Below are 27,757 nucleotides of genomic sequence, written 5' to 3'. Positions count from 1 at the left end.
TCAGCTTCTCCACAAAACTTTTTAAATGCAGCTCATACTTGTACTTCATTGCTGTCCTTGTCACAAAAAGAAATCAGTGTAACTGCCCTATGAGGGTTGTCGTTCATGATTTCTTTTTTCAGTGTAGAAATCCTGAATTTCTTTTGTCCAGATACACTTTGTATCAGTCTCCACAGGTTCGTGGGGAAGATACAGTGGCATCTCTCACAGAGTCTTTGGGAATAGTAGAAAAGTGTAAGTGTTGGGATTTGCAGGACAAACCCTGTGCTTCTGTTTAATACTGATTTTCTGGGAAATCAGCTTATCTACATTAGATAATGTAGGGAGAAATCCTGATTTATAATTAAGACTATCACAGGACACACAGGAAGCACTCCATTAACTTGATTCCTGCATTGTGAATGTGCAGTTTTCAGGGATATTGTACTAGTTTGAATAAGCTTGTACAAATCAAAGAGGTGTCAAAAAGCACTTCAGTGCAGATTTGTTTATGGATTTTGGTGGCAGGATGGTGCTGGGGCTAAAAGTTTAACTAAATAGTCAGAAGTTGAGGTCTATCTGAAGTGTAAGAAATCAAAGTAACTCGGTGTATAAGCACTTGTTCTTAGAGGCATAAGCTGACCTTTAAATGCTCCTCAACATACAAAGGCCTGACATCAGGAAATACAGGCTGTACCTGTGACAGGGACAAGTTAACCTTTGGTCCACCTAGTTAAAGAGCATAGAAGTGCTGTCAATCATGACAACAGTACCCTTGAAGTTTCCTATGTCAACTGGAATTTTAACAACATACGGAATGTAACACAGAAACCACCTTGGGAGGCTCTAATGAACAATCTGCCTGCTTGCTTTTGAGAGCAGAAGTTGAAAGAGTAAAGAACTCTTGACTTCAGGTGTTGAATGATGTTCAGATGACTTCTGACTTAGAATGGGAATATGTATGGCTGGCTCCTCCTGGATGAAGCTGAAGTGGATGTGGGATGCCTCGACTGCCTGTGTGAGATGACCTTACACAGACATGCTAAATTGATCCCATGGCAGTATTCTGTGTCCCAGCTGAGACACTGAGAATCCTGGGGACTTGGGAACTGCATAAATTCATGACAGCCTGGGACAAGCAGGCACTTGGGATATCTGAACATTCTGGGTCTTGTGGAGGATTATAACCCTTCTTGTGTGAGTCTGAGGTAGGGCTTTGCTGTGGCTCTTAGCTCAGGACCAGCTTCAGTTCTTCCAGGGGAAAAAGGGTGTTAGCAGATCTAGTCTGACCATAGATTAAAAGTTGAATAACTGGGTCCTGTCTTTCTGCTCTAGTGGGCTGCACTCCCATTTTCTGTAGTTCATCCCTTCAGTTTACCTTGAGTTATGGATGACTAACACCACTGTGGAACCTGCAGCATCAGCTCTCCAGGGCTGGGGATAACACTGAAGAACCTTAAGGTATGAAGATAAACCAAACTTTCCTCACTGCCTCTCCCTAAGGAGCTCATTGTACTTACCAGTCACTCAGAAAGGAAAGTTAAAAAGGAAAGTTAAAGGAAAGCAAAAAAAAATACTGCATGTATATTCAGTAAATTAAATTACTTACATTTGAGAGGAAAACCTAAGTAACAAGGAAAGCAGAGTTTTTTATTTTAACTGGAGAAGTGCATGAGTTTATTAGGACTAAAAGCAACTCTTTTTTTCTTTTAATCCAGCTAAAATTATTGATATAAATAGGCTGCAATAAGCTAATCTAGATACAATGTAAATGGGATTTAAAGGCAGAATGTTACAGAGCCAGAAAGCTGGAGATACGAAAGTAACTAATTCTTCAAATATATTAAATGCAAGAAGGCTACACGTGGCTTTCTTTGGTGTAATTGATTCTTAAACTTGATCTTGCATTGACTGAGCTGAACACTTTAACACAGAAACAGTATTTTACAGTTGAAGGCAATCCTCAAAAAGACAGGTTCTGCACAAATGCATGTAAACTGAACTTAAAAACCAGAGAGTTCTAAAAAAGAACAAAGACCCTGGTGCATATTTTGACTTTATCTACAGTGGCTAAATATCTCAGTGTTCTCCGTAAGTGTGCAAAATGGTGCATGCAATACCACATCAGCAATCAGAGTAAGAGCATCAGGAAAGTGCCACTTCATTGCATTTGCCTAGTCCTGGTTATTTTGTACGGGGCATGTACCAACACAAAATACAAATCTTTGTCAAAAGTCACTGATCTACTTCCAGGGGGAGGCAGAAAAGGATCAGTTCAGATGGCTTAATAGGATGCTTGTTCAGAAGAGAGGTGACCTTTGTGAAGCAGATTCCTCAGCATGATACCTCTTATGTGGGGGAAATCATCACAGTGGCCTCTGAAAACTTTCCTTAATTCCGGTGGATTTTGTACAATGGATAATTCCGTGGATTTTGGGTACAATGGAATATTTGCCTATTTAGACCCCAGTAGACTTGCATGATCTAATATGTAAATTGCTCTAAATGGAAATTACACTATGGAGATCAATGCCATGAAGGTATCCAGAGGATATTCAAACAGAACATTCTCCTCAGCTCTGTTGTGCTTTGCACTTAGCACCTTCCTTCTCAGGAACTCGAAGCTCTCAGTCTGCTAATACTAGTGAATTTAGCCTCACAACATGCGGTGAGGTAGGTAAGTTTACCCCCATTTTGCAGATGGCAAAACTGAGGCAGAACTCTGAAGTGACTTGCATAAGGTCCCGCAACTTGTCAGTGGCAAAACCAGGAATATGTTTGCAGAAGTCCAGACCCCAGACCTCTGTCTGATTTAAGTCCCTCCCTACTACCACAAAGCAAGCAATACATGCAACCTTTATTCCTCCTCTTGCTGCCGTAGTCCTGCTGACACAGAGGAAGGTTTTCCTGATTGAATTCCCGCTTTCTTTGGCAAAAAGCACCCGGTCCTGTCAAAGTGCTGTGTATTATGCTCTTCGCAGAGGCATTTCTTCTGAGGCACGATAGAAAAGCCGTGGTTTCCCCATGGTAGGGAGACTGTACAGGTCCAAACAGAATCTTATTTCCTGCAGAAGACCTGCTGCTTGGCATTCTTCACCCGTTGCTCCTCCTTCAGGTTCTTCTGCCGCACATGTTTGCTGGAGATGTTTTCCACATGTTCTGAGGGGAACCAGCCTCTCTCCCGGTCTGAGAGTCTTACTCCTTCCATCCACCCTGTGGTGTGGGGAAAAGCACAAGATGAAGCAAAAGTCATGTGGTTTTTCCATTGTTTCCCAAAAAAAAGCCCCCTCCAAAAAGACCCTAAGAGCAAAGGAAAAGATCCCCTATCAGCTTCCAAATAAAGTGTCCTAAAGAAGATGAAGAATCCCTTTGTCCTCTCAATCCAACAGTTTAAGACAGGCATTGTTCATTCTACTCACCATCATTGCTGTACTGCATAACCATGATGATATCTGCCTTCTCCAAAGCCAGCTCATCGTTTTCCCGAGCCTTGTAAGTCTTTATGCACTGAACCTGTGGTGCATCTGAAGGGGAGGAAAGATCACACTGATATACTGGAAAGCAACAGTAAACCTGTGGGCATCAGCTGCAGAGGAGCTGGAGACTAAGGAGCTGCCCAAATAAAAAGCAGAGAACTGGAAGAGACACTACAGGTCTTCATCTAAACGAGGAGTTAAAATAGGTAAAATAACTGGCAGAACCTGGCACTGAGGGAAAGCCCACGAGTATCTTCTTTATCTACAAAACCCAGAGTATTCTGCCTTGGAATCATTCTGGGGTGTCCCAGCTCACAGTGCCTGTGACTCCTGTGAGCCAGCCCACCCCCACTGCTGCAGCAGCAGAGCAGTCTCACCAGGGCATTCCAGGAGATCCAGCTCTCCCCGTGGAGGAGCCAAAGCAGAGATCCACCTCAGCTTCTCACTGCTGGAAAACAGCACAGGATAGGTGTCAGCATTCAGTGCGAGGGACAGCAGTCTGGTGACTGAAATGAGGTGGAATGGGGTGTGGGGGTGTTTGCTCACACAAAGGGAAGCAGAGAAAGGAGGTGAGAAAAGGCAAAAATTCCCATTTTTGGAGGCTGATGGTATGACATAATGTGGTAGTATTGTATGAGCAGCTATGATGAGAGAGGAGGAAGGTGGTTCACAAGGAAATAGTTACAGCAAGAGGATGTTTTTCAAGACTTCTGCTCAGCAGCTGCATTTGGCATTTCAGCATTTGAGTAGCTGAGGGACGACCATCAGGTTCCTAGGAGGTGTCTGGTTGTGGTAACAGGATATACCAAGGGTAAACTTGAGCTCTTACTGTGTCTCTGTCCGAAACAAGAACTCCACTCTCTTTCCCTGGTAATTCTGAAGCAGGAAGAGACGGAAGAGGTTTTTGTTTGCCCCATGGAGTTTCATCTCGCACTTCTCCCCACGCACATCCGAAAAAGCAGCGTGGTCGAACACAACAAAACGTCCACCCCTGCAGGTGAAGAGGAGGAACAAAACAAGGTGTGAGTTTTAAGGTGATGATGGTTACAAAGTGAGTCCATGTTGTCTGCTGATGTCAGGAAAGCAAAAAGCTCTTGATGAGACTTCATCTGCTTCAGACATCCTAAGCAGTGCTCTTGTTAGAAGTCTCAGAAGGCCAGAGAAGAGAGAGAAGGGATTTAATGAAAAGGCTAGAAATACTAATCTCTGTCCTGTCAGAATTTTATTTGGTAGCTTACATCTTAAAAACAAACCCACCACTCCTAAAACCCCAACACAAACCAACCAACAACTTTCTTGACAAACCAGTGATTTGCACATTCACTAGTCCTCATAGTGTGCTTTAGGAAGAAATTATTTACCAAGTAAAAGTAGAATAAATGGTTATTGTTCAATGTTTCACATTGTAGAGATGCAAAGGCAGAATAGAAGTGTTGTACTAGGGACCACAAGATATCTTTCTATATTATGATACGTAATGAAGAGTTTGGACTATCAATTTCCACATACTTGCATGATACTCACTTCAGGTCAGGACAGAAGAGTGACTTGACAAAGGCTGCCACTTGCTGGCAGGCAGAGGGAAAGGACTCTGTCACCAAAGCACAGACCCCGAAAGAGACAGGTATTTTAGAAGGGGCAGCAATAATTGAGTTGAAGCACTCACTCCTTGGGCCGAGACAGGAGCAGACAGTCATTGAAAAGGTGCAGGTAGATGGGCCGGGTGGTGACTTTCCATTTTGGACTCAGGTTGTTGAAGTCCAGTGCTGTCAACTCGCCACACTTCACAAGTCGCCTTGACTGTGAGATGAGTGGGAATATCTGCAAGACAAAAGTAAGTATTTATGCACAAGAAAATGAGTCCCTCTGAGTTTGGGATTTGCATTTTTGCCTTTCTCTAGAGGATCTGTGCTTTCAGTTCTCCAGCTGGAGAGGTGTAAGCTATGGTAGGCACCTTCATGTGAAGGGTGGCATGAATGATTGGGCAAGGGAAGCACTGACGAAGAGCTGGCCTGTGGATGATGTTCCGATTCAGCAGCTCTGTGTATATTGGAGAGAACAAAAAGTGGCTTTGTGGGGAAAGACAGAAAATACATTAGGCTAGAGGGAATGGATGAGCTCACCTTACACTCAAATTCAATCTTCTGGCTGAGGTAGATCAGCTCTTCAGTGCTCTTCATGCGCTGGACATTCTCATTGCAGTCCTTGATGAGCTGCAGAGGAAAACAGATGATCAGTGAGGTGGGAGCAGAACTGCCTGGTGGGATCAGTAGTACTCCTAGGAGCCCCTCAGGAGTCAGCATAAGTTACAATTCCTTAGGCATTCTCCTGCAAAAAAAGTATGTATTACAATCAGAGAATATTCTGAGTTGGAAGGGACCCAAAAGGATCATTGAGTCCAGCTCCTGGCCCTGTGCAGACACCGCAGCAATCTCACCCTGTGCATCCCTGAGAGCGGTGTCCAAACACTCCTGGAGCTCTGGCAGCCTTGGGGCCGTGCCCATTCCCTGGGGAGCCTGTTCAGTGCCCCAGCACCCTCTGGGGGAAGAACCTTTTCCTGATACCCAACCTAACCCTCCCTGACACAGCTCCAGCCGTTCCCTGGGTCCTGTCCCTGGTCCCAGAGAGCAGAGCTCAGAGCCTGCCCCTCCTTGTGAGGAAGCTGCAGAACTGCTGTGAGCTCGGGCCTCAGTCTCCTCCATCTGAACAGACCAAGTGACATCAGCCACTCCTTTTGTGTCTTCACCTCCAGGCCCTTCACCATCCTGGTGGCCCTCCTTTGGAAGGTCCAATCATCACTAGACAGAACAATCCACCTTATGAGGCTGTACAAATTTTAGGTAGCAATTTGTCCCAGAAAACTTCAAACCTTGCCTCTATAATAAACAGGATAAGAGGAAGGGAAGCAATAGAGTAATGCTGTGGGGTTTTTTAAAGCAAGATTTTCTTGCAGGGGCAAGGGTGGGAATTGATGATTAATTAGAGACAAAGGTGAGACTGCAGAAAGGATTGGCAGCTTTACCTTTTCAAGTGCATCATAGGCCTGCGTTGCTTGCACTTCCTCCTCAGACCCAGGCCCAGTTCTTTTCAGGATATTCTGCATGAGAAAAGATGATTTTCATGATGCAAACAGGGAAAGCTGGACACCACCACCACTGAAGAGTAGGAGAAATAATAAAACAGAAGTAGATGATGACATGTGGAGACAACAAGGCCAAAAATTTGAGATGCAGAACGTCACTGATAAGTTACACTGATTAGGACATTCTTGAAAATCAAAATTGTATTAATTATCACATAGAAGTTACATGGCATAGGAAGCAACCACTAGCTAAAACATAAATGGGTTTATGAACAGAATAGAATTGTCCTTTTCTCCTATTAAAAAGAGGCTCAAATAATCAAAAAGAAGAATTTCATAGAAAGAGCTCAAAATTAATTCATTAAGGACTGGCTGGTTCCCTGTCTGGAAGGTTTCTTATTAGTCAACATTGCAGGCATAGAGTAGATACAGGCTGCCTTACAGAGGGCAGCCAAGGAATCCTTGCTTTCTTCTCCTAGCAGGAAGTCAAAAAGTTCAATAAAATGTAAATCAGCATGCTCTGAGAAGACTCCATAAGTTCTTTATTGGAGTAGAATTAAAGTAGTGTCACAACAAAGCCCTAAATGATTCACAAACAGCATTGCCTCACGCAGTGCCACATCCATCATTTCCTGCACACCTCCAGGGATGGGTACTCCATCATGTCCCTGGGCAGCCCATTCCAATGCCTGCCAACCCCTTGTGGGAAGAAATTCTTCATGATGTCCAACCAGAACCTCCCCTGGCACAACTTGAGGCCATTTCCTCCTGTCCTGTCCCTTGTTCCCTGGGAGCAGAGCCCAACACCCCCCCCACCTGCCCCCTCCTATCAGGGAGTTGTGCAGAGCACGAAGGTTCCCCCTGAGCCTCCTTTGCTCCAGGCTGAGCCCCCCCAGCTCCCTCAGCTGCTCCTAGACACAGCTTGAGGGAAACTTGAGGGAAAGCAGAGAATCACCACAGTTACCTGTAGGAGGAGCTTGAGTCGAGTGATGCGCTGGAAGGGGAGGATGAGGAAGGATTTAAGTGAGAGGCGCTGGCATAGTGGATCACTTTCCAGTTTCTCCAGGACTTGCTGGAACCCTGCATTTCCATTTCTGTGGGAGTGGCAAAGGAAAAAAAAAGACATCCAGGCATCAGAGTAAATAAATAACCTTCCTAGTATCAGATTTCAGGGAATGTTGGAGTACTCCCAACAGTCAGGTTTTGTCCCTGGGGCAAGAGGTGTCAAGAAACTGCACCACTCTGCTGCTGAAGAGCAAATATGGGTTTCTAACAGCTACAGGCTGGCAGTACAGCTGTTATGATCTCTCTCCTCTTTCCACAGCCCTCTGGAGTAAAAGCCAGAAGTAACATCTACATTTCAACCCCCTCTGTCAGTAATGCTCCTCTCATGGGGACATGGTGGTGGTTTTGTGGTGGTTTGGACTCTGGTTCTTGCTGGCCTGAAAAAACATCTTCCAGCACAGTCATTTTTGCTCTCTTCAGTAGAGGGCAGACAGAGAACAGTCTGCAACAAGATCAGATATTAAGTGTTCTTTTCCTCTCCAACACTAAGGGAGAGAAGCCTGAAGGAACTCTGTCCCAATGTCCCAAATGCCACTGAACTGAGGAAGGTTATTCTGGCAGCGTAGCGAGAGCACTGTTTAACAGCCAATTCCTGCAGCATTCCCCATTGTTTGAAAGGGTCAATATTCAAGGAAGTATGAGGGAAAAGGGTGTAACAAATGAGAAAAACTTACAGTAACCTCTGGAAGGTTTGCTCCTGGTATGTCTGGTTTGTCACATATGGCAGATACACCCGGCGGAAATCAGGGGCGTGTTTCAGAGCCACGTCACACACATGGAAGTTGAACATGTCCTCTTCAAATTTCTCCTCCAAGTCAAAGAGGAAACTGCAGCACATGGATGTGGTGCCATAAAAGAAGAGGGAAATATCAGTGTCATTTAGTCTTCTAAAACTGTGACAGCCCACAGATAAGCACAAGACAGATCTTTATTTCTAGAGAGAGTGTAATGTCTGGACAATAACAATTTAGGGCTTGGTGTCAGCAAGGAAAAAGCAGAGGCAAAAGACCTCTATTCTTGAGAGGTCACGCTTCTACAGGCATGGTCAGGAAACAGCTGGGAACTAAGACCTCACCAGAACAATCCCGCTGGTATAAATGGAAAAGGTAGCAGCAAACCCTACCAGCTTAGTGATTTATGTAGCCAAGCCTTGCAGGAGGAAAAGCAGAACAGAATCCTACAACACATATAGGATTCCTTGCATGTGGGGTCATGTCCACGTTTCATGACTTATGCTCTAACGATTCACATTGGTTTCTGTCAAGTGATGGTTGTAACTTACTTTTTTTCGCTCCCCCCCCCCCCCCCCGCCCCTTTTTGTCAGGGCTCATGCAGTTGCCCCTTTTGTCTTGTATTTGGCAGGAGCTGGTTTGGGTTGGCATCCAGTTAGTCAAGTTTAATTGTAGTTGAAAGCAGCGGCACAAGGCTACATTACCATTTGGAACATTTTGATCCCCTGCAATGAGCTCTGTGTACAACTGAGCCATAATATCTGGGATTTAACACCAAAATTTACATTGCCCTGTCACCTAAAAAGGCAAATATTCCTTTCCAGGCAGTGTTGGTGTGCCATCACTAAGTGCTGCATCTGCCTTGAACAGTGAGCACGCAGAAGAGTAGTGAGAAATGCTCCTGATGGAAGCACCACGTGCCTGTCAGTCCTGGAAGCAAAGGGCCGCATCTCACCTGGCACTGACATCGCGCACATCGGAGAGGCGGGAGAAGAGCCACTGGCGCTCCTGGTTGGTGAGCATCGCCTGGAGCTCTGCCGAGCGCTGGAAGTGATCCACTGCCACGTTCAAACTGCGCAGGTAGGACGCCTCAGATATTATCAACTCAAACTTGGCCTTGAGAGAGAAAACAAGGCAGCACAGCATCACCACACTGCACGAGTCTGTGAGAAATCTTACGGAGAGGAGACAGGGCAAAGCAGGAAAACCTCCCAGCACATGATGCAAGTAGGGTGTAATTACAGAAGAGAAGGTTTAGAAATGAAGGGCAAGCATGCTATTACAGACTTTCTTTAGAAAACGGACTTGTGGTATGACTTAAAAACAGCTACTTGCTCTCATTTTACTTTTTATTTCCTCTCAACACCTTTCACAAGGCTCCCCATTTTACAAGCTCCCATAAAGTCCAGCATCTGCACCATGCACCTTTTTCTCCTTCATCATGTTTCCCATGCTGCTGTTTTCACCTTTCTCTGGGTCCTCCTGTCCACTTCTCAGATCCTCTCATTTTCCTTACCCAGTTTCTCTGTGCCATTGTGCTGAATCCATACATCTCCCTGTCTCCTCTCAGCCCTGCAGCTCACACAGGTCAATTTGCTAAACTCACACAGGTCAATCTGTATGAGTTTAGCACATTCTACCACAGAAAATACAATTTACTGTGGTTTTATTAGCATCTCTCACAAGCTTATGTGTGGGAGAATGCTGCAAGTCTTCTACTTTTATACTCCCTTTTTCATTGAGCATACTCATAACTCTTTATCTTGTTCCTCCTTTTCCCTATGCCTGTTTTCATGGAGTTACTGATACGGTGCAGAGTCTGTCCTTCAGTGCTGCTTTTCTCTAAAATTCAGCGCTTCAGCACTGCTCTACTTCATACCCCATGCTGCTTTCAGGGGTAGAGGTGACCTCTGCTTCAACCACCTGCATTCCCACATCAGTTCTTGCTCTCTGCTTTAACCCCACTTCCAGACACACTTTCTTGACCACAGACCACCCATTTACTATGTCACATCTGTCCCTTACCTCTTGCAGCCTCTGCTCCTCACGGGACATGTTGAGCAGCATTCTGCTGCCCCGTATCATGGGGATGTCCTGCCAGAGGGATGCATTAGATGAGACTGACAGACGTTGCAAATATGAGTCCTGGGGAGACAGCACTTTCCTCCGTAGCCTCGGGGAACTTGGGAAACTTGACTCTATATCCTCTGGATAATCCACTCTCTTCTGGCTTTGGATGGCCTTGTTCAGAACCACATCACTGTACTCCTGATACAGCAGTCTTGCTGTGAAGAAAGACACATACATTTATCTTTTCTGTAGTAGCAACTCACCCTCTGCTTCAACCTGGAGAAAACTCTGCCCCGGATTGGAACTGCCAAATTCAGGCAAAGCTCCTCAGCTGCCCAAGTGTACTGCAGGGCTCCAGCTGCTTTCCCTGCTCTCTAACACTCCATCCTCACTACCACCATGTGACAGGAGTCCCTCTCCTTTGTGCTCACTGCAAGGGTCAGAGAGGAGCGGGGAGAGGGGGCTGCCACATACCCCAGGCAGGAGGCACTTACAGGAGTTGATCAGTTTGGAGTGCCGGCGCTTGAAGTTCTCCGTTGTGTCTGCAGGTTTCTTCTCTCTGCCAGGGAATAAGGATTTCAAAACACAGAGTGAACGAAGTGCACAGCACCAGAAATGGTTCATCGAAACCTTAGGAACTGCTCTGTCACACCAGGGACCTCTCCTTTTTCAACAAGCTCAAGCTCCACAAGCTTTACTTGACAAAGGGCAAAGTTTGGCTTAATGGAGAGGCTGTCCTGAAGGCACAGAAATACCTCTGTTGCAGTAGGGTCCTCTTCAAGAGAGCAGAGACTGAAACACAGGCCTAGGGCATTTAATTATAATTTGCCACTCCTTATCATCATCTTTGGTAACTCAGAAACAATGGAGGTGTCTATGCTGCACAGAGGTCAGGGCAAATTCTCAGGGTCTTTGAAAGACTCACCGCATTATAACTGTTTCTGAACTGACTGGTGGTTCCCTGTGTGCCTTGGGAGCTTCTTCCTCTGAAGGAACAGAAGAAACCTCTGCATAGAAGACAATTGGAAAGTAAACACATCAGTCCATTTTTAGAGTCAAGCTACAATCCAAATGATACACAGATACCACTTACCTATACGCCACCTAAGGGGCAGTCTTGAGTTGGAGTACAGGTGCCCTCATGACATTTATTTCTGGGTCAGAAACATTCTAGTTTTAATAATCCTTGACATTACTTACAATTTACATCTGTTAGCCACATTTACTTTTCACACAAAGAAAAAGGCTGACATTTTAGGGAACGACAGTAACTCTAAGAGCTTCCCTCTCCAGTGTGTACTGCCTATGTGCCCTTTTTGGTGCAGTCCTTACACTTTCAGCTACTTGGGCCAGGCATCAGGAGATCAGGGGAGCAAAAGTGTAAAAATTGAGAAAGCATAGTTTTGCCTTTTGGTTTGTGAGGGATTTAATCAAATAAGGTGTGATGAAATTCTAAATCTGAAATAACTGGAAGCAGAAAAAGGACGAAAGCCCAAAGACTGAGCTGCAGTTATGGGTAAGGGGAAAGACAGTTCTGTTGCCTTTAATGTTTTAAAATTTGGAACCAAGAATTTACAGGTCAAATATATGAACAAATCTTGATTCAAGTTCTGCTAAACCTTTTACACCCCTCCACAACCCCTCCTTTTCCTCTGTGCCAAAAATCCAGCACGTTGCAGAGCTTCAAAGTAAAGTAAGAGCTGAAAAGAAGCAATTATTTAAAGTACATGTAAGATATAGTAAAGAACAGACATACATCCTGACAGCAAGTACTGCTGAATGAGCTGTGTTACAGAAGATGCATGTTTTCAACTTGTGACATCAGTGATTTGACTTCTGTGCAAGCTGGGACCTTGGGTTTGACAAATTTGCATTCTTATCTGTACTCTCAAATCCTGTGCTCACAGGAAAATCATCTTTTTTAGAAGGTCAAGTGGGAACCTAAAAGTGCCAGTTGCAAAATAAGGGGAGGCAGCAAATAAACAAGTGATAAGAGATATGGGCTACTGAGCATGTGTGCATGGTTCTTCCTTACTGCCTCAGGGATCCATGAAATAAGTTTATTGTTGCAGGTATTAATGTGGAATGGGGGGGACTGAGCCCCAGCATGCATCCCTACTCAAGGATGCACAGGGCAGCAGAGAGGAGGGAGGGGACAGCTGGAAAGGGAAGCTTAGGGCAGGATAGAAGAGGGCTGGAGCAAGTAATATCACCAGAAAGGCACAAGAGCCGTGCTAAGCTCTCAGCTCTCATGCCTCTCCATCACATTGTCTATTTAATTTAATCCTACTTTTTGATAACTGCACCAAATTGGAGGGGGGAAGGAAGAAGGGAAATGGAAGAGAGGACTCACGCTGCAAGATGTCCGGTGGTACTGACATCCTCTTCAGGCCCTGACGGTGCCAGTCCTTGGTTTTTACTCGGCTTTTAATTGGGTTTTCTTGATTGGCTGCTGGCTCCTGCACAGCTACCCCAATATTTTTTTTGTCTGGCCAACTTGATGATTTTCCCAAGGGTGCATGTTTGGCCATTTCTTCCTTTGGCTGGTGTTCTCCTTCCAGCCTTTGTCTGACCCTCCTCTCACCTTCTGTTTTCTCTGTGACTGCCAGTGGAGCCTGGATGTTCTTTCTGTCCGCACCAAAGCTGCCTGCAGGCTGCTCCCATCGCAGCTCCTCGTCCTGGCAGGTTGTTCTGGTGGTTGGCGGCGATGGAGGGCTGAGCTGGAAGAAATGGATTGGATTGGTGAATGCAAGCATTGGAAGGAGCTGTGCAGAGTCTCTGCTCTTGGAGTCTGGGGATGTTATCAAGCCTTCCAATGAGGGCCAAGAAGGGTGGTCAGGTGAGGATTTTCCACTCTCTATATCCATGTGGTGATCCGCTGTTTCAGGGTTGGTGTCAGAGCAGCCAACCAACATTTCGCTTCCAAGAGCCGAAAAACTTTTGGTCAGCAAACTGACCCCTGAGTCATCAGAAGTCTCTGTATCATGGGGACCTGAGTCACTGAGATCCCACTCTCCACTTACTGGAACAAGGTCATCTCTCTCTGCTAGACTTTCTCCATCAGAAGCAGAGGCCACAGAGTTGGAATCGGATGCAGAGGTGGCAGTCCGGAGAGGATGGCTTAGAGCAGGGTGAATGGCTCCCAGCTTATCATCATCCATTCCAGAGCTGAGGGGGGGCCTGGAGTGTAGTCTAGGGGCCAGTGGCTGGTAACCTTCGAGGGCTGGAGGTGGAACAAGGTGATTTGCATGGAGTGCAGGGGCCTGAGGTTGACTGGGCCTTTGGACATGGGAAGGAGGATGACGAAGCTGTTTGGCATCAGGCTCAGACACCAGAGGTAGGCTTGAGTGGGACACAGGGGACAGAGGTTGTCCTTGCTGGTTCTCAGCAAGGACCGTATTGTCTTCAGAGGGCCAAGTTAGGGTGCTCAGGACACTGGAAATTCTGGATCCAGGCTCTTTTTGGAAGAAACTGCAGTCAGGCTCAGCAAATAAAGACACTTGTTGTGCTTTATGATCCACATTTGCTCCCGTTTCTTTTCCTTGGATAATGGCACTTTTTTCGGGGGAGTTTTGCTGAATTGTCTCTGGGTGGCTCAGGGGAGTGGAAGTCCTTCCTGGTGTTTGGGATGGTTCCAGAGGCCCTGCAATACTAGCCACAGACCGCCTATCCCCAGGAAGGCTCCCTTGTAGAGGAAGGGAGCTCGTGTACATCACAGAGAAAGAATCTGGGCCACTAAGGTCCTCATGAAAGCCTTCCTCAGAAGTAAGGAGCTCATGGGAAGTCTTGGCCTCCCCTCCATCTGCCCTTACAACAGCAGTTTCTGCTGGTGTTGGGTCCCACCCTTGTGCAGGAGCAGCTTGGTTGGGTGGCTTTCCTGCAGAGTCTGGCAGCTCGTTCAGGAGGGTGCCAGGACAGTGCTCGGGGGTCACAGAGGCTGTTCTGGCACCCTCCTGCTCTGAGACAGATGCTGACGCTGCTGAGGTGAGCTCTGAGGGGGAAGCTGGAATGAAGTTCCAAAGCTCAGCTTTTCCTGTAATGGGATGAAGATCTATGGGATCAGGTGGCTCCAAGTTACTGGTACCAGAGGAAGGGTGTGCTGGAAGAGGAACCTCTGGGTTCTCTGAGCTGAAAGGTGCTGTCACCCTTCCACAGAGTGGTGCCTCTCTTTTATCAAACCTCTGGACAGCTTTTCCATGACCATCACTGTGCTCATTCTCCCTGCCCAGTCGTGTCTTATCATCCCAATGAGCTTCTCCAATATCCTGACCACCGATGGAAAAGCGGCCAGAGTCCTCCAGGTCTTCTGCCTGGTCAGAGACATGGCACATGTGTGGAGTTTCCCCCCCTGGCTTCAGGTGATTTGAGGACAGAGGGCCGACAGCAGGTGGCTGACATCCAGAACCTGCTTCTGTGACACTGGCTTTCAGCAGCACGTCCTCACCAGGATGCTGATCCACAGAGACAGGTTCCCCAGGAGGAAATGCTGATCCTGTTTGCTCAGACAATGAAGCATACTCCAAACCACACACATCCACAGTATGCCTGGGAACAGAAGGTATCTCTGGCCCAAAAGCTGATGATAGAGCCTCTAGTTTGAGCTCTTCCTCCAGTCTGAGCTCTTCCCTCTGCAGTTGCTCCTGCTCCTTTTGTTCCTTGTTTTTCTGACCTTTAAGCTCCAAAGGTTTGCCGCCTTCTGGCAGATTCTGCTCTTTGCACTCTTCCTCCTCCTCTTCCTGCTGAAGTTCAGACACTGCCTCCTCCTGAGCTGGCTCCTTATGCTGTGAAGCATTCACTTCCTCCGTCCTTTTATCAGTACTCTTTCCTTGGAAAGCACTCTCTGCTGAAGGGGCAGGTCTGCCCTCAGTTTTTCTGTGATCATCTTCTAGAGGAAGGCATTTGGAAGCAGATGAGTTCTCTTTAGGAACCATTCCCTGGTCTTTGACCGTGCTGGTATTCCCTGTTTCACCAGCTGGGGTGTTTCCTTCTGCTTGTAGTGAACTCATTTGGCTGTCACGTCTTAAGGTGGAAGGCAACTGATGGGAAGAGTCTGTATTCTCTTCCAAACCCTGAGGTGCTCTTAAGCTTTCCTGAACATCTTCAGAAGTGTAAGGTTTAGCTGTGTCTTCTACAGCCCCCTCTGAGGTAGGCTGCTCATCAGGTGCTGGTGCCACCTTTTGGGTGCTTTGCTCCTTCTCTGCACCAGCATCAACCTTCTGCAAAGAATCCTTAGAGATGTTATCCAGAAAGGGTTCAGCCTTATAATGCCCTTCTGAAACAGTTTTACAGACCAAAAAGCACTTGGGTGTCTCTCTCTGAGAGGAAATGGCATCAGCCAAAGGGGATTTTGTTTGCTGGGCCTGAGGGTCTGAGCCATGAAAAGCCAGTTCTGCCTGGCACTGAGGAAACACAGTGTTGAGGTTCATAGCCTGCAGGATGGGGCTGCCAGGGACTGGCTTGTCCTGGACTCTGCTGTGGGAGGAAGGGTCCTGGTTGCTTTCCAGGTCAACCAGTTCCAATTGCCTAAGTTTCAGAGAATAATCCAGTCCACCCTCCTCTAAAAGCATTTCTCCTTCCAATTCTGAGAGTCCCTTTTGAGGCTCTGTATCCCCTTGGCCTTGTTCCAGTCCTGCTGGCACTTTTTGCATAGAGTTAGAGGGTCTGCCCAGCATCTCTGCTGCTTTCCCTGGAGCAGCAAGGCAGTCCTTGGGCGTGCTGAGCTCTGCTCCCTTTGCAGAGTTACATGGACAGGTGCTCATTTCGGCTGCTGTGTGAGTGGCATGATGCTCTCCTTCCACGGCTGAAGAATCCCAGGCTTCCCCAGTGGTACTGCTGGCTCGTGGGGGAGTGGTACCTCCCTCACTGGTTTCTTCAGACTCCATCAGTGACACATCCTGCTGAAGAAAAATGCATTTTTCTGTTACTACTTCACAATGATACAATGGATCTAATTCACTGCTTCTACTGCAGCTGGTAAAAACCAAAACCAAAACCAACACCATATACCTAGTAGGTGATAAGAGCTGGGAAACAAACACAAAGACTAAGAATAGGCAAACACCAGATGTAAGCTTGCAGTATGAGAGTAACACCAAAACAAACCCACTGGTGTCTTTTTAGTTTCACATGCAAAGTGACTTTGGCCGAAGAGCAGAGGTGCTGAGCTTTCTGCAATAGCTGCAGGGCAGCTTATGAAAAGTGGTGGCCATGGCTGGTTACCTCAGACCCAAAAGGGGGTACCAGAAGGCATCCAGAGAACAAGAAAACTATCAAAAATCTCCATTAATTTTCCTGGGGCATGATGGACAAATACTCCTGGCCTCTTCTAGCTGAGTCTTCAAGTTCTCTCTGATTTTTTGCTTGTTCTTTGGAGCTGATGGCTCTCTTTACAGATCTCTGTGTAGGTCTGGACCTCATTGCAAATGATCACAGAAATTAATTAACAAGACACAGGAACGTAAGAATTTGATTAACAGGTAATGAGGACGTGACACATGACACAAGATATTTGAAGGCTGTAAACCACATGGGTTGAGAGGAGTAGCTCTGGTGTGTGTGGACTAGTCTACAGACTATAAAGAGAAACTACGTCATCCCTCTTTTAGGGAGGGGGAAAGAAAAAAACCAAAAAAAGCCATCTCAGGATTGTTGGACAGTTTCCCAAAGGATATAGTGGAATTTCCCATCCACTATTGCATTTGAAGTTCAGACATGACAAAGCACTAGGGAATGCACATTTGGGATATGTCTGTGAAAGGACGGAAGAATCTGATTCACCACTTTTATCTTTCTGGCTCCTACTGTGACCCACAATCTCTACCTGGAAAAAACCTGAGAAAGAGACAAACCACTGTGGCTCCCTCCCTTTTCTTCTGTGGTGATTTCCTTGTGCTAGAGTGGCTCTGTAGTCACAAGTACCAACTTCTGATCCCACACAAAGTAAAAGAAGTAAGGGCATAATTAACATCTGAACTAATTGTCCTAGTTAGCTCCACGGCCAGGGCACACCTGGCCTGAAAGCTGGTTTAGCTTCTATTTTCCCTTGCGTCAAGTGAAACAAAACACCTGCTCTGAAGGCAAGGAGCGCATGCTCTGGGGTTAGAACTGAAGCACTTTATACACCTTCATCATGGGTATTGTCATCACAGAATCATAGAATGGTTTGAGTTGGAAGAGGAATTAAAGATCATCCAGTTCCAACCCCCTGCCATGGGAAGGGACACCTTCCACTATCCCAGGTTCCTCAGAGCCCCTGAGCAAAACCTGGCCTAGAATACTTCCAGTGATGGGGTAGCCACAGCTGCTCTGGGCAACCTGGGCTAGTGCCTTGCCACCCTCATATTAAAGAACTTCTTTTGAATGTCAAATCTAAAACTCTCCTTTTGTGGTTTAAAACAGATCCCCCTTGTCCCATGACTACCTGCCCATGTAAAAAGTAGCTCTCCCTATTTCTATATGCCCCTTTTAAGTACTGGAAGGCTGAAATGAGCTCTCGCTGGAGCCTTCCCTTCTCCAGGCTGAACAACCTCAATTCTAAAAAAATATGAGGAAAATAACTGAGTTAGCCAATTGAGTTAACTTATCAGTTAACTTCTTCCTGTGTATTTTTTCTCATGTAATTTTTAGTTTTTGTTTATAGTGAAAAGACAGTTTTCTTACAAAACCAGGCCAAAACCAGGGATTTTCAGCAATTTGGATTTTCCCTCCCAAGCAGTGAGCAGTTGTAATAGTTACAATTTCAACAAACTGTATGTTTCAAAGAGGTGTGTCCATTCATGGAGTTCCCATGGCGTTTTCACCAGGTCTTGCTGCTGTCAGCTGCTACTAAACCACCTGGATGCTGCTAAACTGTCTTTTCAAAGGTTCCACATCACATCACTCTTGTGTTACACTGCTGTTGGCTTTCCTAGCTACCCCACCTGAATCTCCTCAGCTCGAGGCCTAGAAAAGTACTACTTCTCATACCTAATACAGACAGTTTTCAAAAACAGGCCCCCCAGGAGCAGAGAGACTGTTCAGGGAGACACAAGCTGCTGCCTAAGGAAGGTTTACTATTACTAAAGATAGGATGGCTCATAAGGGTCTGAATAGTAAGGTCCTCAAACTCAAGCCCACATTTTGTCAGGGGAAGAACTCTTGCTCACTGTGCTGTTTCACAGACGTACACAGCACTGAATTTCCTCTTATTAAGCTCAAAACCCCAGTTTCCATTTCCATGGCTCTGTTGCAAGGATTTGGACAGGTGAAAGGACGAGTTTAAAGCTGCATTTGGAGCAGTTCCATGATGATACTGGGAGGCAGGGTAGAGGGAGGTGCACAGCACATCAACACTGGAAGCTGCCAAGTGAGATTTGTCTCATCATATTACTGCCAGGTGTTTTGCACACCTCAGGGAGAGCAAGAGAGGAGCTTTGGGAAGTGAGGCAGGAGAAGGAGCAGGCAAACTTTCTGCAGAGACAGGAGGGGAGGGCTTATGCATCTCACCAGAGAAACTGTTAAGCTCCCGGTCAAAGGCTGGGTGCACCATAGTAGAAGACAGGTGTCTGCAATAAGGATTTCATGGAGATGGAAGAGGAAATAATGAAACAAGACTGACAGCACCTGTAGCCTTTACATGCAGAGCAGCTACTTACAAGAGCCCAGTAATTACCAGAAGAGAGTGCCTGTGGAGCACTGCCATGTTAAACTCCCAATGCAGGTCTGCTCCATCAGCAGAGGGCCCATGAGACCCCCAGGAGCTCAGCTACCCAAAGCAAACTTTCAATTATCATTTTCAGCAGGGCCAATAACATGACAGAGCAGCACACAGGACCTATCTAGCATCTGCCACTAGGCAGGATATGCAAACTCTCAAAGGTTTCCCTTTTTGGGACTTACTGATCTTTCACATCTCTCACTGGATCAGATGTTGGGCTGGCCATCACTCCCTCATATGCTCTGTCTATGAAACAAGGTAAACTGATGTTCCCTGTTGAGATAAAGCCAGTCATGCTTTTCTCCCAAGAGGGCCTGGAAAACCAGGACTTCAGCTACCATGCACCCACCTTGTAGGTGCTTGCAAGTGCACAGAACCCCTCCAAGCTGGAACAGTGAGAGGGAGCAGCTGGCCACATGCTAGCATGAAAACAGAGGGGTGATGCTTGGTCCTGCTGCAGTCACAAAATCTGAGAGGGGAAGGGTGCAGAAGGTGGCCTGGTGAGCAGAACAGGACAGCAGTGAAAGCATGAGGGCACAATCCATCCACAGCTTTCCCAGATTACGAAAGGCAACATCAATGTCGTACTTCCTTCCACTGTGGGTTAATTCACCTGGACGGAGATGACAAACACTTCTGGTTTTAAATAGAAAGTACCTCAGCTTCCCTCCCCCCTTCCTCCAACAAACAAGAAAGGAGCAATAACAAGTGCTGTCAAGCACAGACAAGCCCTTCAGCTAGCCAGGAAGCAAGGCTACACACAAGTGGAGCCCTGAGATCCTCCTCCCCCAAAAGTAGGAAGAGACAGAGCTTTCCGCCTGCCACCTTGGCCCTCCCTGTGAGGTGCCGGCTGCCGCCCGGCCGCCCTCAGCCCTGCTCCCCATCCTGCTCCCCTGCCGCGGGCCATGGGACAGCCCACACGCCCAGGCTGCTGCAAACACGCTCCCAGCAGAGAAAGTCCTGCCCTGCCATGCGGGCATGGAGCTGCTCCGGCCCAGTTGCAGCCGTGAGCTTCTGGCAGCAAGGGGAGAAACCTGTTCACGACAACATCTGAGAGGCGTGGGCAAGGACACCCATTTTCTTATTGAAACAAAGGCTTTCCCAAGTAGTCCCTAGTTTGGGCTTATTCCTGCTGGTGCAGCCACAACCTGGCGTAAAAATGCTAAAGATGGCTTTAAGGGCTGTAGCTCAAGCAGGAGAGAGCTCCATGTTTGGCTCTAACACCCAGCCAAAAAACAACAAGGCTGCCCTGAGCCTTTTCCTGCTACCTCAGCTTGGTTTAATCATCTTGGTCACACAGTTCAGGTACACTTTACACGGAGCTGAAAGAGCGGAAATTTAGGTTAGATATTAGGAAAGAATTCTTTCCTGTGAGGGTGCTGAGGCCCTGGCACAGGTTGCCCAGAGAAGCTGTGGCTGCCCCATCCCTGGCGGGGTTCAAGGCCAGGTTGGATGGGATTCTGAGCAACCTGGTCAAGTGGAAGGTGTCCCTGCCCACAGCAGATGGGTTTGGGACTAGATGATCTTTAAGGTCGCTTCCAATTCCTTAACATTCTATGATTTGAATCAGCTCAGAGCCAGCCTTCCTCCCTACAAAATCCAGAGCTCAGTGTGCAGGACAGCACCATCTCTCCCAGGAAGCCACACACTGGATTTCAGTTTGATGAGACACCCACGAAACTGAACACAAAGCCTGCCCTGCCACAAACCTCAATTTTTGTATTTCCTCAGCTAGTCCTGCCATGCTTAGGCTGGCTTCCTCAGCTGCGTGTCCCTCTACGTGAGAGATTCCCACTGTACATATTCCCCCGCAAAGAAACAGTCACCAATCTTCACACACCATCCCAGGCTGCTCTATCGCTGTACAACCCATCAAGGGAGGTGAAGGAGGGGGGTCAAAACTCTTGAGCTCAGGAAGAGATAACACAGGGTGCTAGAGATAAGAAGGAAGGAGGGAAACAATGTTTCGTGGAGTCAGCTTTGAGGGCATGGAGAGCAGAAGGAGCTTTGCTGAAGGAAAGGACTTAGTAAGAAAGGTGGTCTAAAAAAGCAAAATAATGTAGAGTCTACTGCGGTGCTACGCAGTGCTGGTAATGTTCTGGGAATCAGGAGCTGCCAATAGTACCCGACCTCCTGGAAAATGCATCTGAGCTGCTACTGAAGCTTGAGAAACACGAGTGAGACCTCCCAGTCATACCAGTGCAGAGAGTTTGCCCAAGTTTTAACACACCCAGTCGCATCTCACCAGCTTTCACTCATGGTAGGCACACTCAAGATACACTGAGCCTATTAATTATCTAATGACTCACCACCTGAGGGGGAAAAAAATAAAAGGATACTTTTCCATACTTTTCTTACATTGGTTTCTACTGAACTAGATTATAATACTTAATGCTAACAAAAAAAGTGTCAGAGAAATATGATTTTGGGTTGAACAAAATTTCATCTTGGAAATTGCTACTGAACATTTGGCAAACAGCAAGTGAAGAACACAGCTTGGATTGTACATTGCACCTCCCAGAGATGCAATAAAAGTGATTCACTCTTAAGATAAAATGGGGTCACCTGTACAGCAAAAAACTCAGTTCACTCTAAGCAGAGGTTAAGTTTATATTCATAAAAGTAATGGGTAAGCCTTGATATATAAGCAGTCTTCTAATATGAGAATAAACAAAAATAGTGTATGATTCTCACTGCTGGAGCTCAGTAGAAAGATTATTGGCACTACTTGGAGAGCAGCAGAACTCCCACAGTGAAAGTAATGTATTGAGTCACTGCAAGTTGCTCTGTGCCGGTCTCTCTACAAACTCTGGGGATGGAGACACAACTGACAGAAACATCTGGAGCACAAAAGGCGGCAAGAACTTCCCCAATTACTTCCCCTACGACATTTTATGCAGAAGTGTCTGCTAGCAGCTTGCTGTACACATTCCTAGATGGCATATTTGCCACAAACTCAAGGAGTTCCCAGTTGCTCTTTGAGCAGGATGATCCAGGACCTTCATGGGAGAGATTCTCCAGTTAGCAGCAGAAATCTCGGAGTCTCCTACTACGCTACAGACGCATGAGCAAGAATCCCACGCTGCTGTTTCTGAGTCTCAGATTAAAGAACACTCATGTTTGCACCAAACCATTCTGACAGATGCAAATGCCCTTGAAACATCAAAGGACCTGGAAACACACTTGAAAGCTTGGCCTTGCCCAGCCTGCACAGTGGAACCATTTGTGAGCACAGCTGTTGTCACGTTACCTGTACCCATCCCGAGCACAGTTAAGCTACAGCAGATAAGGATGAACAATATTCAGCAAACTGAACTGCGACAAACTGTCCTGCCCTGCAGAGAGGGCCTCCAAAGTTATCCTGTCTGAGGCAAACACGTAATATAACCTCTTTCACAGCCAGATCAAGTTCCACCTTGAAAATTGTCAGATTTCTGGTAGATGTCAGAGCCCCACAGAAGATAAAGCTGGAGCATTTTAGCACTGTGGGATAATTGACAAGCTAAACACCGATATATACCCAGCCAGAAATATACTGGCAAAATCCTGCTTTTGTACAATAGATAAAGTACATCCTATGCAACTAAAAAGAAATGCTAAAATACCCATAAACTTGCAGTTGTATATCATTCCATGGTAGTGACAGCACAATGTCATCAGCCTTAACAACAGCAGAAAACTGTGTCATGCTCTGCCTTCAATATTGCACCGCCAATTGAGAGAACAATAAAAAATTGTTGGATTCAGAATCCCATGAGATAGCAACCACAACAACAAAATCACACATTTATCCTTGTGTTGTGCCCTCAGAATGCATGCTTTCAGCCTTAGCTCCCCATACCAGTTTTAATTACCTTATGACTCCAGCACTGAGATTTGTTTGAAAAAGTGATGAGATTTGTATCATAATGAAAAATACTTGGCAATACTGTAACAGTGATGGAACTTTGTATTGAAAACTGCATCTAAAGAAAGAAAAAAGAAAATCCATCCAAAAGGGATGTAGGGATGTGTGTGGGAAAAACAGGTTTTGGTACAACCCTCCCCTAACCCAGCTTCTCAGGGAACAAACCATTTTTTTCTTGGAAATTTAACTGGTATCCTTAGATCGAAGAAGCTACAATGAGACAAGTTTGCTATTGGAAGCAAAAAGTATCAGATATAAATAAAATGTTATAAGAAATGTAAATGTGGGAAAACACCAGCGGGGACCCCTTCCCTCTCCCTTGTGGAAAAATAGCTTCACACACCCAAAGCCACAGGAATTGTGTGGGTGCTGAATAGGAAGGTACTAATGCAAACACACGGAAAACTTGTTGTTACTCACGGTCTAAGGCTTGTGTGGCCAACCGGCACAGGTTTATTGTGCACATCACAACATTTTCTGTTTCTCATACAGTCCCACTTCCTAGAATCATGTGGTTATGTGAGACTTTTGGCTTACAATTAAGAAAAAATGGATGTATGGCCTTTAATGGGCGTGGAAAAGGCCTGAAAAACTAAGTATGACTCAAAAATTAGATCTCGCTGTCTGGGTTTATCTTAATTTCTTACTCCTAAACCTTAATTTGTGACTAAGGAAAGGAAGGGCAACTCCCCCTCCCCTCTCTGCCTGATCCCTGTTTTTTCAAAGGTTGGGACTGATGACAGTGCAGAATATTTAGGTCTGATACAGTGAGCTACATGAGCTACCAGAAACTAAAAAAAGGGCAGTGAAATACACTGTGATACAATTGGGTTAACAAAGATGAATGATCAAATTTGTCAGGCCCAATGTAGATATTTGCAGATATTCTGCAAAGTTCATTTATTTATATTCCATTCCTTAAAAGAAAAATGCCTTCTGCTGCTGACTGTACAAACTATCCCGCACCACCTGGAATCAGTTCTTAATAAATTTCAACTAAGACTTGATGTGGAACCCTGAAAATCCAGAACAGACCAATTTACTATGCATCCAGGTTGCTGCCAACATCTCTCTCGTGCCAGTGCACACATGACCATGTATGAGCCATCCCAGGGAGTTGTCAAGCCAAAAAAAAACAACCCAGGAGCAGAGTGATGTGAGCAGCCATAAAGGTGTGACACAGGAGAAAAGGTAAGTAAGTAAAGATAAACCTGACAGCTCCCTGCAGCAGTTGTATATGGAATCACAGAATGGTTCGGGTTGGAAGGATCTTTAAAGACCATCTCATTCCAATCCCTTGCCACAGGAAGGGACACCTTCCGCTATCCCAGGTTGCTCAGAGCCACATCCAGCCTGGCCTTGAACACTGCCAGGGATGGGGCAGCCACAGCTTCTCTGGGCAACCTGTGCCAGGGCCTCAGCACCCTCACAGGGAACAATTTCTTCCCAATGTAAACCTCTCTGTCAGTGTGAAGCCATTCCCCCTTGTCCTGTCACTCCAGGCCCTTGTCAAGAGTCTCTCTCCATCTTTCCTGTGGGCTCCCTTCAGGCACTGCAAGGCCACAGTGAGGTCACCCCAAATCCTTCTCTTCTCCAGGCTGAACAATCCTAGTTCCCTCAGCCTTTCCTCACAGCAGAGCTGCTTCCCCCCTCAGACCATCCTGGTGACCTCCTCTGGACTGGCTCCAGCAGGTCCATGTCCTCCCTGTGCTGGGACCTCAGAGCAGCTGTACAAGCTGCATGAGAGGACAAGAACACTGGGCTGGGCAGCAAAGCAGGAGCAGGAAAGCAGAAACCTGGACTTAGCCCTGTGTTCTGGTGAAACCACACCCAGGATCCACAGGCCAGTCCCTGACGCTCCAGCGTAGGTGTCTCTCCATGTGTGACTGCCAAGCACTCCACACACAGAGCCAGGTGCTCCCTCGGCAGCCCACACACACCAACAGCAGCAGAGCAGGGGGGTTTTACACCCTCAGTCCTGGCCCTCTGCTAGGAACACGCCTGCTGCCCTCCCAGGTGAGAAGTGGGCACCAGGGAACCAGGATATTCTAATTGGATTTACAACCATTTCCAAATGAGCCATTGTTTTTATGGTTTAATGTTTCCTTGTCTCATTATTGCTGCTGACTGCCGTTCTGGTGAACCCACAGCCAGCCTTCTCCCCGTAGGAAAAGGCTGGCTCTGAGGGGATATTGCATGAAATTGAGATTAATTAGGAGACAGCCCCTGTGAGCAACTCTGAAAACAAGTAACATGAAGGAGATCCTAGGAAAAGCCCTGGAAACCTCCTCAAACCTGCAAAGTCTAGCATGGAAACACTCCAAAGGGAAGGGGAAGGGAAGACATTCTTGTGACCTTGTCTTTCAGCTCAAGCTATGAAAAGTTGTATAAATCAGCGGTTTAAATGCTGTAACTGATATACATCAATCTCAGAAAATGCTTTTTATAACCAGCTTTACCAATTACTACAACCTTATTTCAAAGTTTATAGTAGTAATTACAGTAGTTACATAGATGTTTAGTTAAGATTTAGCATTAGTTCCTAATACTGTCATTAACACAGCATATGATAAAAATTTAAAAAGAAAAAGTAGAGCCCTGCAGGTAGAATCTTAAAAAAAAATTAAGAAACAGCACACACAGATGAACAATACTGATATTCCCTATTTCAGTATTATTTCCCCTTCTTTGTCAATGGGCAAAAATTATGTCCACGTACTTTCATGTGCAGTACACCTCCAAGTGTAGATTACTTTAAAGCATTAACTTTATACCAGCTCAGAAATATCACAAGCATTTCTATGATGCATTAATTAAAATATTTTTCCCACTTTAATAATTAAACAAGTTTCAATGCATAAGGAACTATTAGAGATATTTTAATCCTTCCCTCCTCCATTTTAATTTTTCTGTATACGAATGAGGGGGCAGAGTCTGCTTCCCACCACCACCCTTCTAGATTTCCTAAAATAGCAGTCCTTGATGGCTGCATGGCTCTTCAGATATTAGCTGAGCAATCAGGATCCTAAGATTGCCCTTTGGTAGTCTTTGAAGACATCAACTCTGACTCTTCTCGACTGGCCTACGGCTTCCTTTTCCTCAGCCCTGTGGCATGTAAAACCACATCTCTCTTTCCCCTCCCAGGTCCCACCTTATCAGATGGCGATGACGAGGCGTAAAATAAGGTCTGTGTGCCTCAAATTCACCCCAAGCTCCTGACTTCAGTGTGCTGGTGAGAAATTAGAGGATGAGGCAACTTAACAGTGGCCATGAGTAACACTGGAAAATCGAGCTGATACAATTTCCTTCACCTCTTTTATGACACGGTCACAAAACGACAGCTCTGGCTGAGGAATGCAAAGTCCTCGCGTCCCCTGGCCTACGCAGGCGTGCATGGTATATTATAATTGGACTGGTGCATACTTTCCCATCCATGAGAGACTTCCCATGGGAAGCCATAGGCACCAGGCAAATGAAATCAGAGACTTGGCTCCTTTGCCTTCCCATTACCTGCAACGCGCTTTGATCAGCGGGGCATAAATAAACACGAAAATGTCCCATCTCTGCCAAGGTCAGTGAGATGTAGCAGAGTTCTGCCAGTGCAGCCTCACAGGCAGCTCTCAGCTGTACCTTCTGACACTGCCCAACCTCACCTAAACGAGTTCGTTGGACTTGGCACGGGGCAAAATGCTTTGCTGTGCTTAAAAATCACGACATAACAGCAAAGAGTACAATGTGGTGTGACCACTGTAGTTTGGGAAAGCTAAGAGCAACAGAGCGCCTCAAGGGGAAGGGTTGGGATTGCCAGTGGACCATGCCCAAAAAGGAGGGAAGAGCCAGAGCTCTCCTCCTTGGAGTCCTCTTCCCAAACACCTTCCTGTACGGAAAATTTGGTCTTACCTCTGCCAGATTGATGCACCTGAGGAACACAGCTTTCAGCACAGATGTTTGCTGCCTGTTACTGAAGCCAGCACCTCACCTTTTCCATGTGTGCCAGTGAATTAGGAGGTACAGCAATTACAGCTATACCCACAGAAGGACACACAGCATGGCTGCTTTTGATGCAAACATGGGCAACACCCCATTTTGCCTATTCCTGCACTTGCCCTAACAGAAGGTGACAAAGATGCACCCTGCTGTTTTAAGTCTTGCCTCTCCTCACAGCTATGGCCTATGAGCAGTTAAACACAGGTGCAGAAATTTCAAGCCAGCGGGGCCCACAAAGGATAGCTGTTATCACCAGTAACATAATCCAGGCTGGAAGAACACACATTAGGATACTGGGAGCTCTCCTTCCTTCAGTGCCCTGCTGCAGCCATTCATTAAAAGGAATCTCTACAGAAGACTTAGATTGTAACTAGTTTTTGGGCATTTTTAAGGCAACCAAGAATGGTGCCCTCATCCAGCAGAATTTCCAGTTCCTAATTCTAGCTGTTTGCAGCAGTTTCTGCCTGTCTGAGGGTCATCGGTGCAGCTGGGGTAATAGTACCTCCTACCTCACAGCCATACTCTGAGGATTAGGCAGGGAGTGGCTGCTCAGTGTACTGAATATGCAAAGCCCTGTTATAAACCCCGTATCTGATTGCAACCATAAGCAAAGTCTTATTTAAGCAATCCCTTCCCCAACAAAAATATATCAACTGCTCACTCTGTTCTTTCCTTCCGTGTCTTTTTGCCTCCAAGTTCTTCCAGATAACAAAACACACTACTAAGATGTTTTCCTTTTGTGCTGTAAAGTTGTTTACTACAAGT

At 46.2% G+C, this 27,757-nt stretch overlaps 1 protein-coding gene across 5 annotated transcripts in view; it reads right to left on the bottom strand.

Annotated features, from left to right (window-relative positions):
* Nucleotides 1–1,608: 1,608 nt before the first annotated feature.
* The window catches only part of ARHGEF5 (Rho guanine nucleotide exchange factor 5), a 33,546-nt gene continuing 7,397 nt past the window's right edge, over nt 1,609–27,757 (bottom strand). For 3 of the 5 annotated variants that reach the window (XM_042051301.1, XM_042051302.1, XM_042051300.1), the window contains exons 2-15: nt 12,757–16,300; nt 11,329–11,410; nt 10,898–10,962; nt 10,359–10,618; nt 9,289–9,449; nt 8,277–8,429; nt 7,502–7,631; nt 6,478–6,552; nt 5,579–5,668; nt 5,122–5,276; nt 4,285–4,446; nt 3,833–3,903; nt 3,399–3,503; nt 1,609–3,192 (exon numbers count right to left, since the gene is read on the bottom strand). In XM_042051301.1, the coding sequence (XP_041907235.1) occupies nt 3,038–3,192; nt 3,399–3,503; nt 3,833–3,903; nt 4,285–4,446; nt 5,122–5,276; nt 5,579–5,668; nt 6,478–6,552; nt 7,502–7,631; nt 8,277–8,429; nt 9,289–9,449; nt 10,359–10,618; nt 10,898–10,962; nt 11,329–11,410; nt 12,757–16,285 (5,193 nt within the window). In that variant the 5' untranslated portion in view covers nt 16,286–16,300 and the 3' untranslated portion in view covers nt 1,609–3,037. The remainder of the gene's footprint in view (nt 3,193–3,398; nt 3,504–3,832; nt 3,904–4,284; nt 4,447–5,121; nt 5,277–5,578; nt 5,669–6,477; nt 6,553–7,501; nt 7,632–8,276; nt 8,430–9,288; nt 9,450–10,358; nt 10,619–10,897; nt 10,963–11,328; nt 11,411–12,756; nt 16,301–27,757) is intronic. The other 2 variants (XM_042051304.1, XM_042051303.1) reach the window with 2 other exon arrangements.

This window comes from Corvus kubaryi, unplaced genomic scaffold (assembly GCF_017639235.1).
Source record: "Corvus kubaryi isolate FWS band 111438036 unplaced genomic scaffold, C.kubaryi_AGA036_p1.0 74, whole genome shotgun sequence".
Lineage (NCBI taxonomy): Eukaryota > Metazoa > Chordata > Aves > Passeriformes > Corvidae > Corvus > Corvus kubaryi.
Note: the sequence above shows the minus strand (reverse complement) of the source record. Positions and strands in the feature narration are given on the sequence as shown.